This window comes from Prosopis cineraria, unplaced genomic scaffold, assembly GCF_029017545.1.
Source record: "Prosopis cineraria cultivar Desert tree isolate PC_DT_omini unplaced genomic scaffold, ASM2901754v1 PC12, whole genome shotgun sequence".
Classification (NCBI taxonomy): domain Eukaryota; kingdom Viridiplantae; phylum Streptophyta; class Magnoliopsida; order Fabales; family Fabaceae; genus Prosopis; species Prosopis cineraria.
The window spans coordinates 5,104,130-5,123,700 of NW_026555343.1; the positions used below are offsets into that span (position 1 = coordinate 5,104,130).

The 19,571-nt window shown below is 29.7% G+C and overlaps 2 protein-coding genes across 3 annotated transcripts; one reads left to right on the forward strand and one right to left on the reverse strand.

The window, feature by feature from the left end:
• Positions 1 to 1,673: 1,673 nt before the first annotated feature.
• Positions 1,674 to 4,546, reverse strand: LOC129287886 (60S ribosomal protein L32-1). Of its 2 annotated transcripts, none has more exons than XM_054924153.1 (4): positions 4,407 to 4,546; positions 3,707 to 3,803; positions 2,564 to 2,745; positions 1,674 to 2,026 (listed from the first exon to the last, which is right to left on the reverse strand). In XM_054924153.1, the coding sequence occupies exons 2-4, from the start codon at positions 3,794 to 3,796 to the stop codon at positions 1,897 to 1,899; spliced, it is 402 nt and encodes a 133-aa protein (XP_054780128.1). In that variant the 5' UTR covers positions 3,797 to 3,803; positions 4,407 to 4,546; the 3' UTR covers positions 1,674 to 1,896. The 2 variants fall into 2 exon arrangements, with proteins under 2 accessions (XP_054780128.1, XP_054780129.1); XM_054924154.1 differs by having other exon boundaries at positions 4,403 to 4,463.
• A 6,500-nt stretch (positions 4,547 to 11,046) lies between these two features.
• Positions 11,047 to 14,913, forward strand: LOC129287830 (protein NRT1/ PTR FAMILY 4.2-like). The gene is given in 7 exon segments (XM_054924079.1): positions 11,047 to 11,121; positions 11,386 to 11,485; positions 12,858 to 13,075; positions 13,187 to 13,591; positions 13,719 to 13,825; positions 14,170 to 14,489; positions 14,492 to 14,913. Coding segments are annotated over 7 exon segments (1,575 nt in total). The 5' UTR covers positions 11,047 to 11,118.
• Positions 14,914 to 19,571: the final 4,658 nt, after the last annotated feature.

Below are 19,571 nucleotides of genomic sequence, written 5' to 3' on the forward strand. Positions count from 1 at the left end.
TTTTGATTCATAACACCATTAATGATGATGCCTTAACTTGATAAAACAAACAAATGATGTTCTTAAAGCTTAGTTGGGATCTGTTGCTTGTAGGTTTCAAATAGAGCAACATGCTAGGTTGAAATTGTAAAGCACCCAGTGGATCGGAGATTTTCATATGATAAAATAAAGTTAAGCAAAACGGAAATAGTATATAAAAAGAAACATCCTAAACACATAGCTGAGAAGGAGACCAACGTTCTCGCCAACGTCATTGGTGACGTTGAACAAGGCGAACCCATACTAACTAACAAATCTAAGAGAGTGAAAATAGATAAAAAAAGTCGTAAGGGTTTCTAGAAACTATATAAAACCACACAGCAACTCCAAGCCCCACCCATGACAATTAACTATCTCTTTTCATATGCGCCATTTCACTCTTAATCAAGCTCTGTAGGTGTGCTGCTCAACTTGGGGGGTGGGAGGGGGAGGCAATATTGTCATTTCATGAAAAACGTTAGTTCCAAAAAACGACCAAAGGACTTCAAAATAATTAGAGCATCTTGTAGTCCTTGACTGACGTATGCATATTTTAGTGGCATTTTACTGCCATTCTCCCAATTTTACACTCCTCCTTCTATTCTATATTATAAATTTTTAATAGAATTACACTTTTAATAAATTATTTAATTATCTTTAAAATTACACTGTTTTCATATTTATTCTTATTTAAGAGGTTGTTTCAATTAAAAAACTTTATTAATCATACCGCTTAATTAAGGATATTTTTAAAAAAATCTCATTTATTGCATATTGAAACCTAAAATACTTTATGTTTTCTAACATCTAATCTTAAAAAAATGATTTATATTTTTAAATAGAAGGAGTACTTTTTATTCAGAATTTTCAAAATAATTTGACTCTGAAAAAGAAACTGATTTCTAACTATTTTAATAAACTTTTTTGAATTGTTTTTGAAAAAAATTTAGAATAGGCGTCGGTCGTAATATAAAAAAAATTATGGCAGCTTAAGTACAATATTTCAGGTTTAAATTTGCAAGAGTATAAAAAAAATAATTTGACATAATAAATGAAAGAAAATGTCATGAAAATACATATACACACAAAAATGTCATAAAATTTTAAAATAACTAAATAATAAATCATTTTTATATGACCAGAAACTCATAAAGAAACCACAAAATCTGACAATCACTTCCTAACGATTACTTAATCAAATCATAAAATAAGTTTAATCTATCTTCTTGTGAAATATCTAAAAATGAAGTTTCTTTAAAAAATCTCTAAAATATCTAAAAATTATTTATTATTATTAAAACTTAAGCGGGACAGAAAAATAATGACACAGTATACAAGGTCAAACTAAATGTTGGTAAATACAATCAAAAAAATTTCTCCCTGAGCTAGCCGGGGTCAAATTTTAAGATAATTTTAACCAGTAAGTTCGGTTTGCCATGGTCAAAAGAAACTCAAGATAGGACTTGGAAATTTTTTTCATACTGATTAGTCACTCACCAACCATGATGTAGTCAATGAGAAATATTGAGTTCCAATGAAAGGATTGATAACCGTCATTAACGACGACGACGACAACTACAACAAAATGATTATTTCAAATTAATTTTAAATTACCCAAATCATTAAGCAAATAAGGTAATAGCTATAGGCGAGACTATCTCAAATTGATTCATAGTATTTCCACAAAGCCAAAACTGTAGAAGCTTCATCCAACAAAATGACGAGCGAAACAGAGCATACATGCACAATTCTTTAGTCCAAACTACCAAAATCCAACCACAGAAAATAGAACATTCAATCTGAATAGGATTTCCTATCTGGTTCAGAAATTGCATAACCAGAATAAGCAAAACTAATTCCAACACAAGCTTCAGCAATTTACTCGTCCTCCTGGCTACGCAGCCTGGCCAGTCTGTTGGTAACAACAACATCCAACTGAGCTGCACGCTCCACGATCTCCTTCCTCTTACGAGTTGACACGTTGTGCGCTATCTCCGCACAATAAGTCCTGAAATTTCATCATTTGCATATATATATATATATATATATATCAACAAAGGGCATGATGACAAGGGAATTTGAAAGTTTGACATGTAATCAGTGTTGTTAAAGGTGAAAGGCACACTTAAGGTGCAAGGCTTGTAAAATGCCTTAGGCACAAGGCACTAGAATGACGCACATCCAAGTGAAGCAAGGCACTATCATGTGAAAATGCATAATATATAGACAACAAATCATAGATAAAATGATAAGTGTAAACTTACTTAACCTTCACATAAATACTTTGAAAAATTTTATATGAAGAAAACAGATAGAAGTAGAAATCATTTTATACGTTGTGAATAAATACTCTGGGAAATTGCAACCAGGCACCACCAGGGGCTTGCCTTTTGCTCTAGAAAGACGCACAAAGGCAACCGCCTAAGTGAACCCATCGCCTCTCTTTCGCACGAGAGGTGACAAGGCTGTTCTGCACCTCACCTCAGCGCCTAAGGTGCAAACGTGAACACCTTTAACAACACTGCATGCAAAGGAAACTACTTACCTGTTGTGCATCATCAGGAGTTCCAGTTCCTTGACATTGTGCACAACAAATTTCTTGAAGCCATTGGGGAGATAGTGGCGGGTCTTCTTGTCTGAACCATAACCAATATTTGGCATCAATGTGCATCCTTTAAACTTTCTTCTCACACGGGAATCAATACCCTTTGGCCTTCGCCAGTTTGGCTGCATACCACAGTAAAGATAGACTATCAACCCAAGGAGCCAAGGTGCTTTAATAGGTTCGGCCAAACAAATGTTCAGTGACCAAACAAGGATTAATATGACAAGTAGGGTCTTGATAATTATCTTGTGACAGAATATATTGTAAAGCAAAGCACCAAAGAAGAATCAACCACAAGCTTGGCCTTAAGCATATGGACAAGGTCTCTAATCCCCAATATGATGTTATTAGCATGAACCCAAACTAAAACAAACAAGATTGTCACATCCGTACACTCTTCCTTACTCCTTTTTTCTAAAAGGAATTTGTTCTTTCAACGTTTCATTATACAATGACATGTTAATAGCTTTTGCTGAAGGTTGATACTTGATAGTATTTCAAAATATACACATATTCATAAGCTTAAAAAAAGAAATTGAAGAGGCTCAGACAGAGATGTAAAACTGAATGAATGACCAAGGAGAGTCCAAAAAATATACAATTGCAAGCTACAAAAGAAGAAAAAATACAAATAAGAAATCCTCTACAGCCAGTTGGAATAACATTAGTATGATCATATGATAAGCTAAACCAGAATTCCCATGCAGAAACACCATAAGAAAGAATTGAAAAATACCTAAACATACTTGGAAAAACCTCCTCCTTTCCACAAGATTTAGGACAAACAATACTTCAACTTTGATGTGTGGGAGAAAAATACCTAAATGTACATCCTAACTTTGCAAGCACTTGGAGTTGGAGATATATTTACAGATTACATCTTTGGGTATGAAAAATGATACATACCACACTCAATTGACAAGGGATTTCAAAATTTTAGAAGTCACCCACATACATCACAAAATAGGTTTCCAAATAATTAAGAGTATTAAGGTTCACACTTGCTGAATGTCCCTAAAAAGAATTCTAATTTCTAAATAAGAGTAATTCAAAGACTGAGGAAACTAATCCAGAAAGGCATACCTTGACAGAGATTTTCCTGTCACTTTGAGGCCTCTTGAACTTTTTGACACGCTTCTTGACAATCTTCTTGCTAAGCAAAGGTACTGCCATTTTGTCTCTGAAAGAAATTCAAAACTAAGCATCCGTTAGCATTACACACCATCATATAATAGAAAGCATTAAGTAATAAAAATGGAAAAAAGTACATAAGAATACAAAATCTCAATGCATTAACAATTTCCAGAAAAACTAACGATCCCTGAAGCACCTAGTGGGAAGTAAGCAAAGCCACAAGAAAGTTCAAAAATAGCGGTTAAATCAACAAAAATACAATTTTTTTTTATAGAATTAACAACAGACATGTGAATCGTACTCCAGCTTCGCCTGAGTCGGACGGAATAATATATTAATTGTGAGTATGAGATCAAAATAGCAACAGAATAGCCGAAATTAAATAGATGAACTTCCAGAAGCCAATAATGGATAGATATCATGCCGGAAAGTGCTTCGTAAACAGTTTCCGATGAAACAACAGCGTTGCTAGAACTAGCACTTCACATGTATACTCCAATTAACATGTATAGTTTCTCAAACACGCAAAGAAAAAGCTAAAGAAAAACACTGAGACAGAAGCTTCATACAAATAATCCCAGCACACAAATCATGAAATCGAATTACAGTAATTCAAGAAAGTTCAGAAGAGAGAGAGATCGTTACAGGCCTGCTTGCACCGCAGAGCCTCAGCCACGAACTTGGGAAGTGGCCAGGGGACGACGGGCGAGCGTGTTAGGGTTTCCAAATATATATGAATCGGCTTTTCGAAGATGAATGTTGTTGAAGCAAATAGAAATTCGGTTTGGGTTTCTTTGTTTCAGCCCATAAGAGTGTAACTTAGCCCAATGGCTAAAAGATTCAGCCCGAACAAAAAGGTCCACCTAGGGGAGTATTTATTTTATGGAAAAAATCAATTATTTAATTTTTATAATTTTAACTCAATTATAATTTAATTTTTAAATTTTAATTATTTAAAGCTCAATATTCAAAATTTTTTTTTAGTTGTAATCTAGTTAAAATTATAGAGATGAAATTATTAATTTTTTTTTTAACTATTACGTTATCAAACTAGATACTACTAATATTGAAGGTGGAAATGGATAAGGATAACAAGAATTCATTATCTTGTAATATTATCTATTAATATTTAACTATAATTGTTTTTATATATTGCATGGAGCCTAAGAAATGAGTAATCATTGAAATATTATTTATTCTATAGGACTTAAGTTGTTTTTTGAAAAGAAAAAAAACGTTTAATGACAAAATGTCTATGAGACAAATAATTTATCTTGTTTAATGTTTAGTAATCACACCAAGAGAATTTAATAGTAACTTATAAGAAATTTAATATTAATACAAAAATTTCATAGTCATATATAGTGAAATTTCTGAGTGCTAATCATTAAATCTCCTTTGTCTCAGTATTAAACTACTTTTAAAAGGATCATTCATAAATGAGATAAATTAGTTTGACGAGCATTTTTGTCATTACACATTTTATTTTTATAATCGAATTTTGGTCATGTTGAACAAATTCATAAATTTAATATCCTTAGCTGCAAATATCTTATCATTTTGATCCTTAAGCATGATTACCCTTATTTCAAATCAGAACACCTTTTTATAAATGAAATACATATAATGTGACTTTCTACACAAGTATGGCTATAGATGTTAGTTCTTTTATTAATTAGTTAATATTTGGTTAGTTATTATATATCTCTATAAATTTATCTGATTATATTTTATTTGTAAACTATATATATTTATTACTATATTTTGTTGTTACTATCATTGTTGATATTAGAATATTACAATCATTCATGGCTCAAGAATTTACGTCTGTTTATATGACTAAATGAATATGCCTCTTCGATATTTGTTCGACCAGAATTCATGCTATCTTTTCAAATAATTAAAACCTTAACATAACTTGTAAAACCACGACAATGCAAATATAATTTAAATTAAAAGTTTAAGCATATTCAAATTCAATAAAGCAAATGACGTAACCAGAGCAGGTTCCATAACTGCTTAAGTTTAGAATGATAAAATGGATTAAAAAGTTTAAAATAAAATTCACTACTAGCTTGAATTTGATTCTAAGACACCACTATACGTATGCATCTACCTATCTAGCTAGTATGAAAGAAGGTCTAGAAGTATTTGATAACTCAAATAATCAATTATGGCTCTGAAACTCGATTGTAGGAGAAGCTATTTGAAGTTTCACCTGATAATCAATTATTTTAAAATTTCATTTGATAATTAATTTTTCTGTAATTAATTTTGTACAACCGAAATCCAAACACACCCCGCATTATATGGCTCTTTGTTTAAATAAAAAAAATGACTTGGTGGTGACATTGTTGTAGAATATGGCTCCTCATTCAAACCAAACAAAATCTGGTTTGCTGAAGATATTTTTGGAAGATATTGTGGCTCCCTATTTAAATCTAAAGGAAGTTTATGCAGTCATATTTGCAAAACTTTGAATTTTTTTAATGATCTCAGGAGTCAAGGAAACTCACTGATCATTCTTAAGACTTTTTCGATTTATTTTCTAACAAAAGTAAAATTTAATATATTAATTAAATCAAAATCGAGGTGCCTAAAGGTTACGACTACTTTAATTAACAAGGGAATCCAAAATGAGAATAAAACCAATTGGTACGCAGCTTGCCTATTTCTCAGTAAGTATTTTCAGTCAAATCAAATGTCTCAATGTTAAATATTATCCTAATATGGAATGTACGGTGTCAATAACTCCCTTTTTTTCCTGTCACGGTGCGAATTACTCCTTTAATAATTGTATAAATTCCAAGTATATTTTTCGTATTTTGTAAAATCAGTACTTGTTTACTACAAATAAAAGCCACGGGAACTCTTATATATCAAAGTCTTTGTACCTAAAAATGCTCTTAAACAGAATATACCGAAGCTTTTTTTTTTTTGAAAAAATACAAAAAAATCTCTTTGAAACATGAAAATGACATTTTAATCCCTTAAAATGTCATAATTTTTCAAAATTTTTAGGAAACTTTTCTATCATTAAAGTTAATGTAAATTATCAAATTGCCCTTAATTCAATATTTCAAATGTGAAATTGCAAACAATTGTTGTATTCTTGTGATTTTAAGAAAAAAAGTTATGAATATTAAAATAAAAGTTGTGAATAGTAATTGATATCTGCAACACTTGAAAAATAATAGATTTCAAATGCAAACTTATGAATTATTATTAAATTATTGTGATTTTAAGAAAAAATGTAATGAATCTTAGAACAAGACTTATGAATGACAATTGATATTTGCAATACTTAAAGAATATCAGAATTTTAAATGCAAATTTACAAATTGCTGTTAAATTCTTACGATTTAAAAAAAATTGTAAAATTTGAAACAAAACTTGTAAATAACAGTTGATATTTGAACTAAAAATAACTTAATTATTTATATTAATTTTTAATAAAAAGTCTCTAAAAACTCCATTAGTATTATAGTATTTCGAGAGATTATATTATCATTTACATAATTTAAAATATTTTATTATTATTTTTCTTTTTTTTTTTGGTATAGTATGCCGGAGTGATTTTACCATGAAAACGTTTTTAAAAAGCTTTCATGTGTGTGTATGAAAGTACCTATATTCAAAGCTTTTTTGAAGCTCTCTGAAAGGTTAAAAACAAACATCCCATTGGCTTTTATATTTATAATAGCTGTTTTTAAGTAAATGTTTTATATAATCAATTTAGTTAACAATATATATATATATATATATATATATATATTACTATTCATAACCCATCAATTACCGATAGTATGGCTTACCTTAAATTTCATATAAGCTCGGGGTAACATACGTGACATATGTTCTTATGAGTGTAAGATTTTAATTAAAATCAATAAGTCTTAATAGATAATATTAATTTTATAGAATTATATATAATTTATAGTAAATTATATTACTCACGACTTATAAAAAATAGATTTAATTTTTTGTTTTGTACAATACACAAGACCAACTATTTAATTAAAATATAAAAGGAGCAGGTTTTCTTCCATGTTACACGCATTGTTTTTCGTAGATTAAAAGTTAGTCAGAAACTCATAATCAAAGAAGTTTTTTTTTTTTTGGGAAAAAATAATCGATAGGAATTTAACTTATTCTATGCTTTTGATTTTTGAATGGAATGGCAGGATTTTGGTAAGGTGGACGCATCTATATTTTAATCAAATATCTATGTAAAAGAACATGTACAGAAATTATTTATTACAAATAGATTGTCGTTGCTATTAATATCCTATTAATTTATAATACCACTCACGAACGTTTTTCTTGGCTCAAGAAGTAGGTTCTACCGGAGGTATTAAAAATATATAATACTTTCTCTATCTCAAGTTGTAAAGGTATTTTTTAAAAAAAAATTTAAAATATGAGACATTTTGGATAAATTAAGGTTTCATTAAATGTATTAATTTTAATATTAACCTTTTTTTTGTAATTAATTTTTGTCTCTTCTCTTTTTAATATATTAAATTATGGGTATTTTTAAAAATTTATATTTTTATTTTAAAAAGATAAGATTGTTAAGTGTATTTAATAAGATTTATTGGTATGTAAAATTTTATTTAAATATGTTTTATAATTTGAAATAGAAAGTAGATCTTTTCTAATTAAATTGTTATATATATAAAGGTTGGTATTTAAATTCTTAACAACTTGTTCAAGTGATGAAAGCATTTACTGTTTACACCTATTTTAGTTGGTTGATTAGCATTATTTTGCTCTTACATGTACTTTTCCATCCCTTCTAGATGATAACGAAACTTTTCTCTTTTGCTGTTTCCGTACAACATCTCTCTTATTTTATTAAGACATATTTTTAGACAAAATATAGTCAATATTTTAAATGATTGTAAACTACATGATTGCTTTACTCCATAATTTACATGTTTATTTCCTTCAAATTTATAGTTTGTGTATTAACATAATTTTAAATATATGTTAAGTTGTCTAAATGTGAGTGAACTTAAAATGATGTAAGAGGTTTCACGTCAAATAAAGTTAGGCTTAATAATTAATATATAATTATAAAAAAAAACTTATAAACTTAAGCTTTGAGATTTTAAATTGAGATGTGATATCCTTATAATATCTTGTGCAAAAATAGGCATCTGACACCAAGATCAAATGCTAAAATGAAGGTTTTGAGTAAGTAAATATACACAAGAAATGAACAAGCAGAAGTGATAAAAACTGAAAGAGAAAGTAGAAAGTCTGCTGTAAAGCAAGCAATTATAGATGAAGCTTTCCATATCTTCTTGGAATACGAAAGCACTGGGAGTGAACCAGTCTTGTATTCTAGTTGATCACAATCCGAAACCAATTGCACGATTGGTTGCTTTATTGATGACATCGATTGGTGAGAAATTTTTTCCTGCAAAACAAATCTTATCTCAAACAAATCATAAAGTATCCAATCCGTAGAAAGTTAAAATATCATGAACTTTCAGATTGGATTTATTTGACTGAACATGATCTAGCCAAAAAAAGCAACACAGCTCGAAGAGACCAACCAGAATGATTCCAAACCAAGGTGTGCAAAATGTCAGTGAAGAAAAAGGTGAGACAAGGTTTCAGAGAGGTAGAATGACAGAAAGGACATAGATCTACAAAGTTAGGATTGTGATTTAATTAACAAACTTGAAGTTTTCAACCTTTTCCAAGCTATTTTTCAAAGAAAAGCCTTTAATTGAGATTGTAAACAACTTTGCCAAATTGAATCCCATGGAAAGTTGATAGGCAAAGAAACTTGAGATGTCTGCAACAGGCAGTATAAATAACCTGATTTAACATAATACTTTGCCGTCTGACACTTTGACCAAATCAAAACATCATCTTGATGAAATGGAATCAGGGTAGAGAGATTAAAGTGGCATTCCAAGATAGAAACAGAATCACGCAGTATAAGGTGAGATAACCTTCCATGAGGAAGAAATATTACCTGACTGCTTAAAGAAATTGAATTCCCATTACCCACATTCCAATGTAAATTATCAATGATGATATATTAGCAGACTTAAGAATATCTCTCCAAAGACGAGAAGCAGAACATTTGGAAAGTAAAGACACATCATTACCAGCAGAAAGATAATTAGATATGAAAACCTGTTTGTAAAGAGATTGGTTTCCAATAAAAAGTCTCCAAATATTTTTAGCAAGCAAAGCCTGATTATCTGTTTGGAGCCAATTAATCACGAAAACATACCGGTGAATTACCATGGCCATCAATATAAGAACCAAGATAATTGCCTAAATGCGAACATGAGAGACTGACAAACCAAAATTGATTTATTAAAATTAATTAATTGACCAGAGATGGTGCTATAACAGTGAAGATCAAGAGCCTTAACAATTCTGCAATCTTGCTTAGTTGGTCGACAAAAAAGAAGAGTCTCATCTGCATAAATCAAATGAGTGTTAGGAATATTCCCAGTAGAAATTGCAATACCTTTCTGCCAAACAAAATTATCTGCTTGATGAATCATCAAAGAAAGGACGTTAGCACATAATACAAACAAATAAGAAGAAAGAGGATCTCATTGACCAAGTAAAAAAGGACGAGAAGGAGAACCATTAATAATAACCATTAATTATATTATTAAAATATTTGATATGAAAATTATAAAATTTTCGTATGTTCAATTATTTTACCCACATGTTTTTCTATCTTTAATTTATTTTTTTACTATAACAATCATGCTTTATTGTTTTTCCAGTTAATGCCATATTTTTTTTTATTTTCATTACTATCCTAAAAAGTGTGATATTATTAGCCATTTATTTATTGCAAGACTTACGAAGATTAAAAATAGAATCCAAATGGGAAAATTAAAATAAAAAAAGGTTAGACTCAAATTTTCTTCCCAACTTGTGGAATACTGTTAATGCTTAACATAACTAAAACAGGGTAAAGATTAATCCCCCCATAATCCAAAATGACTACATGCAAATAACATTATTATGACTTTAGTATATGTTTGATATACGGAAAAATATTATATAGAAAGAATAAGGAGAATGCATCTTAAAAAATGAGATCAGTGTATTTACCATCATTTCCTTTCTAAAAAAGCGTTTTTTTTTTTAACATACCAAACATTCCATTGAGTTTCCCATAGTTTTTGCATACATGTGTTAATTACTTTAGTATCTTGCTGGAGAAATTGAGAACAAAATATCTCTCTCTATATATATAGGAGGAGGGGAGAGAGTGGCGCGCTTGCATATATAAAATTTTATTCAAGCTCAAGATCTGCTGTTTCAAAACTCAAAAGCTTCATTTGTGTCACAAGAAAATCTTCAACGTAACAATGGTAATGTTTGAGAAGACTGAATTTTCTTTTGATTTTGCTTCATCAGCTTATAATTTCAATGGTAATGTTTTAAGGGAACAATTTTGTAATAGCTCTACATATACAGAAAACCTGAATCTGCTGCTGAATATTTCAATGGCCAAAAAGATTGTTGAAGAGAAAATTTAAAAAGAGAGAGATCCCATTACTGATTTCTTTCGAACATGATCTTTGTCTTGTCTTGTTTTGTTTTTTAAAATGTTTGATTATGAAAATGAAATACAGGATACAGATCATAGTGAAAGTGAAGAATATAGAGACTACAAAGGAAGGAAAGCAGATCCAAGAAAGCATGGTGGATTCAGAGCTGCTGCTCTTGCTTGTGGTAAATCACTCTCTCTCTCCCCCTCTCTATGCATGTATTAATGTATATATGTATGCATGCCTATGTCCATCTATCGATCTATGTATGTATACATTCGCAGGCTCTTTTTTTACCTTACAAACTTTATAGACGATTAGATGTAGATGTGGCTCATGCACTGCACAGAATTTGAGAAGTGATTAAACTTACATGTTCATGTCTGATGAATCCTATGACTTTTATATGTATATAACCAAGACGTCATCTCTTTTTAAACCTTGCAAACAAACCAAGATGAAGAAGCAAATAAAAATAAGGGAAATTGAGGAAATGAACCCAAAAAGGGTCCAGATTCTGCAATTTTTCTTTCAGAGTCTGCAATTTATCTTCCATGAATCTGCACATTTTCTTCCATAATCTACAAGTTAGGTCCTTTTTCTCTAATAATTTTCGGATTTGGTCATTTTCCACAATTTTCCCTAAAAATATCATCATGGAGAGCTCAAAAAATGGGCAGAGTTGTGACTAGTCTTGGCTACAGTAACGGCTTCATGATATATACATACAATAGGATGGTTAGTCAAATGACTAAACCCAAATTGGAACTAGGAGACCATAATGCACAACAATATCTACAAATAGCTCAAAGATCTAAAAATTTTGAAGTTATGCTTATAGATCCTCTCTTACCCTCTACCCTCTTTCTAGTTTAATTTTGTTGAACATGAAATTTCTTCTTATTAAGCCAATGTAACTGAGTTATTTTTTTGAGCAAAACAAAGTCTTTGGAAATGAATTTCATCAATTATAAGTCTCAAATAATGACTATAATTAACAAATAACTAGTTTGAGTCTATGCATTGCACGGAATCTAAAGAATGAGTCACATTATTTATAACTTATAAATAATGTAGCATGTTAGAAATTTTATTGATATTTTATATATGTATCATATAATAGGATGATTAGTCAAATAACTATACCCAAATTGAAACTACAAGACCTTGATGCACAAAAATCTCTATAAATTAGCCCAACGATCTAAAAGTTTTGAAGTTATTGTTGCAGGCCATTTCTTATCATGTACCCCTCTTCTAGTTTAATTCTATTGAACATGTTCTTACCAAATCAGTGTAATTAAGTCATGTTTGAACGCAGCAAAGTCTTTGCAAATGAATTTCATCAATTACAAGTCTCAAAAAATTGCTAGTTTGCTACTATTAGCAAATAACTAATTTGAGTTTATGCATCACAAGAAGTTAAGAAATGAGTTACACTATTTATAACTCATGAATAATATATCTTGTTAGAAATTTTATGTTATATGGAGATTGTAGTCCTGTCCTACGCATATAGAAGTCATTTAATGTTGTGAAATTTTTTGAGATTACAGTGGTGGAAGTGTTGGAGAACATGGTGTTCTTATCAAATGCTACCAACTTTGTTTCCTACTTTCTCAAGTCAATGCATTACTCAGCAGCCAAGTCTTCAAACATGGTCACTAACTTCATTGGAACCTCCTTTCTCCTTACCATTGTTGGAGGCTTCATCAGTGACTCCTTCTTCACAAGGTTCAAAACATTCATCATCGCCTGCGTCATAGAACTACTGGTAATATATAATGTTCTTCAATCCCCCAAAACATTCCTAATCCTAAACCAGGAAGAACTGATATGAGTACATTTATCGGATATGACATAAAACTGATAGACAATAATGCAGGGACTAATCTTGCTGACATACCAAGCTCAACACTCCAATTTGAAACCAGCAGAGAATAGAACGCCATCTGAGAGTGAAGCTGCTATACTCTACTGTGGACTCTATGCAATAGCCATTGGTGTTGGTGGAATCAAGTCTTCATTGCCTACACATGGTGCTGATCAGCTTGATCACAACAAGCAACACCACATTTCTTCATTCTTCAACTGGTACTTTTGTTCCCTATGCACAGGAGGCCTTACTGCAGCAACTGTGATGGTTTGGGTTGAAGAGAATCTAGGCTGGAACTTGAGTTTTGTGATTTCTGATGTAGTCTTGGGTTTGGCTCTTTGCATTTTCGTCCTTGGATTTCCCTTTTATCGCTATAAATCTCCTTCTGGAAGTCCTTTAAAGAGGATCTTTAAGGTATTATTCAGAGTTTTTTGCAACTTGGCTTTACTTCTTTAAGGCTTAAACATACACGTTTTACAGTCCTTCTAGTGTTGTATGTAGGTGTTTATGTATTGAAATTTCAGCTATATTCTGTTTCAAGGTTTTTGTTTCTTCAGCTCGTAACCGGAAAGCTTCAGCAGTGGGGACAGTGAATCACAGGGCAGTAGCAGAAGAAGATGCGACAGAACAATCACATGATAAATTCAAGTAAGATTTGTCGCTTTTCAAGTGTTTCAATAAGGCCATGGTGCAATAAGTCTTTTTTTTTTCCTTCAGTGTCAAATCATACAGTTACATTGATTTTTGAACTAATCCAAAATAGAGTCGTGTAGGACTAAAGATAACAAAATTCTCCTAGCAAGTTTTTGAAACAGTTGCATGCCATGGTCACAATCCTAAGACTTCGGATTAAGATAGTCCAGCTACTTACTACCAAGTATATGAATTTCTAGGTTCTAGCTATGAATGAAGCATGCATATCCCAAAATCACACCTGACAAGATAGAGTTTCTATCTGATTAAACAAAAAGAGGCAACATATATTTCTGCAGGTTCTTAAACAAAGCTTTGCTGTATGACACCGTAGATGACGCTGAGGTAGAAGAAACAAAAACCTTCCTTGGCCTCCTTCCAATTTTCTTAACCACAATAATGATGAACTGTTGCCTAGCTCAGCTTCAGACATTCACAGTTCAACAAGGAATCATCATGAGCAGAAAGCTCAACACCTTCACAATCCCCACCCAATCCCTCACAGTACTCCCACTCATCATCATGATCGCCTCCATACCAATCTTCGAAAACCTCAAGTACTTCTACGGACACAAACACTTCACTCAAAGCAGGATTCTGCAACCACTTGGAAGAATAGGCTAGGGCTAGCTCTTGCATCAGTGTCCATGGCAGTGGCTGCCATAGTTGAAGCTAAGAGAAGAGAAGAAGCAAAGAAGAATGAAGCTGTGATACTGTCAGTTTTCTGGCTGGGATGGCAATACTTGTTCTTGGCTATATCAGATGCACTTACTTTGAGTGGAATGCTTGAGTTTTTCTACTCTAAAGCTCCTGGAAGGATGAGAAGCATGTGTACTGCACTTTCATGGTGTTCAACCTCCATGGGATATTTTATCAGCTCAGTGCTTGTGAAGATAAGCAATGGAGTGAGTGGGAGATATGGCAGAGAGTGGCTTGGAGGACATGATCTGAATCATGCAAGATTGGATCTGTTTTATGCTCTTCTTTGTGTTCTGAACTTTCTTAATTTCTTGCTTTACTTGTACTGTGCTAGGAGGTACTAATTAGTTAGTTAGTTATATACCGGCTTGTTCATACGACGTTTTTGGTGGATAAGGTAATAGTTTTGTTTTTTTACCCCCCTCATGTTGAATAATCTATCCTATTTTATTTTTTGACATGTTGGAGATGATTTCATTTACCTCGTATTATATATATTCACATGCTTTATTGCAAAAAAATAGATAATCAATTCAGTTAAAAGGATGCTTTCAAATATATTTACAAATCACTTATTAATAAAGTTCTTATATTTATAATGAAATTTGAAACTCACAATTTCATAGATTAAGAACTCAATCTTTACCAATTGAATTAAAATTTTGAGCCAAAAAAATAAAAAAACATTAGACCAACATTAAGTAGTTATGTTCGCATATGAATGGTTCCTTTAAATTCAATGACCTCAAAGAAAAAGAACACAAGTTTTGCGTGGCTCACAAGTCATAAAGCCTTTTTGGCGGCGGTTTTAAAGAAAATTACAGCTAAATGACTGCGATTAGGTGAATTACACCGACCTCTCCGACTTAACGATTTTTTAGGCCACCCTCTGTTGATTAATCATGAAAACATTTATAAACATCACTTTGATGTTATATTCTACGTCTTCAATGTGTCAATATATACTCTCTGTTAAAAAAAATATATGATTTATTTTTTAAAATTAGATGTATGAAAATATAAAGCATTATAGTTTTTCAACATGTAAATAATAATTTTTTTAAAAAAATATTTTTAATAAATAAACCACTCAACTCTTCACTCCCAAATGAAACATCCTTTTAAATAAAAATAAATATGAAAATGATATTAATTTAAGAATAATTAATTAATTTATTGAGAAATGTAATTTAATTAAAAAATATTTTATATTTTTTAACAAAGGGAATATAAAAATTGAACGGTCTGTTTGAAATTTTTTTTTGTTTTATTCTTTAAAAATTGATGTGTTGTAGAACATGTTCTGAAAATAAAAAATAATAAAAATATGTATTTTTTTTCATTCTTTGCTATTCTCTAAAACAATAATCTCAAAATACTTAAAAAATTTACATTTTTTATTTTCAAAATAATATTTTATAATATGTTCTCCCTTCCCTTTTCACCCTCCATGTCTAAATAATTAACAAAATATATATATGATAAATAATCATTATTTTCATCTCCACCTCCACGTATACCTCATCATATCAATTAGTGCATAAGAGGCATACACTAATACATATAATTATGGCTTAAAATTTTAAACTTGTTTATTATTGCCAATAAAATTAAGACATGTGCATGGAACCATTTGAGATTCTAGCTAATTCAAGTGACAGGAAAGGGGTAAAAATTAAGACAGAAAAATTGTCCAAAAAAATTGATCATATGAAAAGCTCATTCACTTATTTATATTAGAGGCATAATTCGAGTGAGCCGGACTTCTTTAGGCTGGGCTCAATTTGAATCGGGCTTATCAGATCAGGCTTGAAGTATCTTACCACTTCTAAAAAGCTCAAATAGTCAAGCCCGGTCCTAACACTTTGAGCTTATTCGGACCAACCCGAATTCCCGAAACCTTTTTAAAAATATTTTTTCTTTATTTTTTAAACCAATTTTAATTTTTAAATAATTTTATTAAGCATAAAATATTATTTTAAATTTAAAAGAATAAAATAAAAAATAACTTATCAATTTTATACTTAAGTAGCTCTGTTATTATTTCATTGTATTATGTGTAATTTATTCATGAATGTTTTCTTTACTTGTAAATTAATATCTTAATTGTTTAAGTATTGCACTTATCATAGTTGTATATAAATTTTTTATATATTTCAATTAAATTATATTATTTTAATTATGATTAGTTGATTTTAACTCAATCAAGGTTAGACTGCTAATTTAAAATTATTATCCTGATTACTTTAAAAACTTTTAATAACTTTTGGGTAAATTTTACCTTTTATTTTTATGAATATAAGACAAAATAGCCATCATTATATTATATAAAGAAAAATTATTTAATTATGAGTAAAATATTATTTTTTAAAAATCATTTTTTTAAAATTTTTATATTATTTAACTCTTACATATAAGAGATTTTTACTCTAGTTTATTTTTAATTTTTAACTAAGTCTAACATGGACAATAACTAAGTAATTACTCAAGAATATTATTCTATTTATTATATTTATCAAGTAGTAAAGTTGAAAATTCGTACATACCCAAATTTTATTTTTAAAATTAATTTTAATTTTAATTTTATTTTAAAATTAATTCTCTTAATTTATAAAAAATATAAAATTAATTTTTATCCACAAATGATGTATAGGGCTTAAAACTTTATTTTTTAAAAAATTGGGTCTTAAAATATTAAAATATATTTTAAATATTATTTTTGAGATATGTTATTGATTAAACATAATAGAAAAAATTAATCTTGTAATCCTTCAAATTTTAACTCACTTGTAACTCAGTCCCTCAACTATGACTCGCTATAACTCAATTTTTTAACTATAACTCGCTGCGACTTAATCTTTCAACTTTTGATTCACCTATAATTTAGTCCTTATTTTTTATTTTTTTTTTAAAAAATTCTTATCAAACAAGAGGAATAAAAAATGCTCATATATTATTTTAAAATATCCTTCTTTTGCTCATTGATGTGAGATATAAGCTAACATGAAAAAAAAAAATAACAAAAGTTGAGGAACTGAGTCATAGGCGAGTCATAGTTGAAAGACTGAGTCACAACAAGTCATAGTTGAGGGACTGAGTTATAAGTGAATTAAAAGTTGAAAGATTAAAAGATCAATTTTTCCAAAATAATAAGAATATGAAGATATAACTATTTTAAATTTTTTTAAAATAACTATATTAATACACTCAAAATAATATTTTAGTATAAAATGATATAAAACTTAAAAAATTAATTAATATTTATCATATTTTATATATTTTTAAAAAATTATTTTTTTATTTCGGTATTCGGGCCAAGCCCAAACCCAATCGGGCTTGGCTTGAATTTTTTTGGGCTTATTCGGGCCTCCCAAATAGGCTCGAACAATAAGAAATATTATTTTTTTGAGTTTAGTCCTAAATTTTTCGAGTGAGTTTGGGCTGATCTGTTGGGTTTAGTCCAAATTACCAATTCTAATTTACATAACAATTAGTTTTTGAAAAACCTAATAATAAAGATACAAAATTGTAACCAATTAAACAAAGGCCTAATAGACATCTCACATGCATTCTAACTCATATACATGATTCAGCAGAATATATGCATTGTTTATGAACCTAAAAAAAAAAAAGGTATCATTTTCCCTTATCACTATACAAACATATCAATTTAAATCTAGACATGAGAGTTCTTGTATCCAAAAATATATTAACCAACAGTTTTCGCAATCCTAAAAATAAATATAAATAACACAAATTAACGGAAAGTTTGTAAAATTTTAATACATGAATGCATATTTGCAATGTATATAATTAAACCAAGTCAAAACCTAATAAACGGTCTAAATTCATTGGTCAAAGAAAGTGAAATAAACAGAACCTACCATCAAAATATTTTCAAACCTTTTTTCAACTTTTTTATTTCCAGGACAGTATCAAAAGCATATAAAAGGTCCATGAAAATGGGACAAGACAAACACAATAATTTTGAATTATTGATCACATGCACCCAATCACCCAACCAACAAACAAACGAGAATCATGGAAGATATGCCAAGAAGCAAAAAAGCTCAGTAAAAACTTCCATGGAACTATTAGCACTAACATATTCAATCATATTAGAGCTAATTATAGTGCTTAAGAGATAATAAGTTATGATATGACATGATGATGATGATACATGATACCTCATTTTCTCTAGATCATCATGATGTTTAATACCATATAGCTATTGTAATATTTGTAAGTTGATCATTAATAAAAATAATAATTAAAGCTAAGCCGAAAACAGACAATACAGATGGTGCTGGTTTCCAAGTAATGATTGATCGACAATATGTATGAAGATGTACGTACATAGTTTGTAGGTTAAAAGATGTAAATTAAAAGCCTAGCTCTTATGATCCGTGCACGAAACTATGATATAATTGATGATGAATTATGATAAAACCTTTTTCCCTGCCCCATCAGTGGGGTAACACAATTAAACATTTCATTGTATTCTATGTTTTGTCATTAATTATTGTTGTTGTGCTTTAGTTTGCCTGCATGCGTGCTGATGATATCTGAGATTCTTTTTATTTGAAAAAGTATCATGTATGACATTTTTATTTCAAAAAAAATTAAAAAACAGATACTCTTTCCGTTAAAACATATAAGAAATTTTTTAAGGAGTTGGATGTTAAAAAATATAAGACAGTTTTAGTCTTTTAAAGTGTAACTATTTGTTTTTTAAAAAAAAGTGTCATAATAAATTTATATTTATTGTAAGATGTTTAATAAGAATAAATATAAAGAGATAGAATTAATTTAAAAGTAAATAATTACTTTATTAAAAGGTAAAATTTGATTAAAAATATTTTTTATTTTTAAAATAAGGAGTATATATTAACCCGCTTCCCATATTATTAGAACTGTATAAAAAGCTTTGCCCCACGGTTAAAATGATGATGATACCCAAAAACAGTTAAAGAAGGGCATAGAAAAAGATGACTTGTGAACT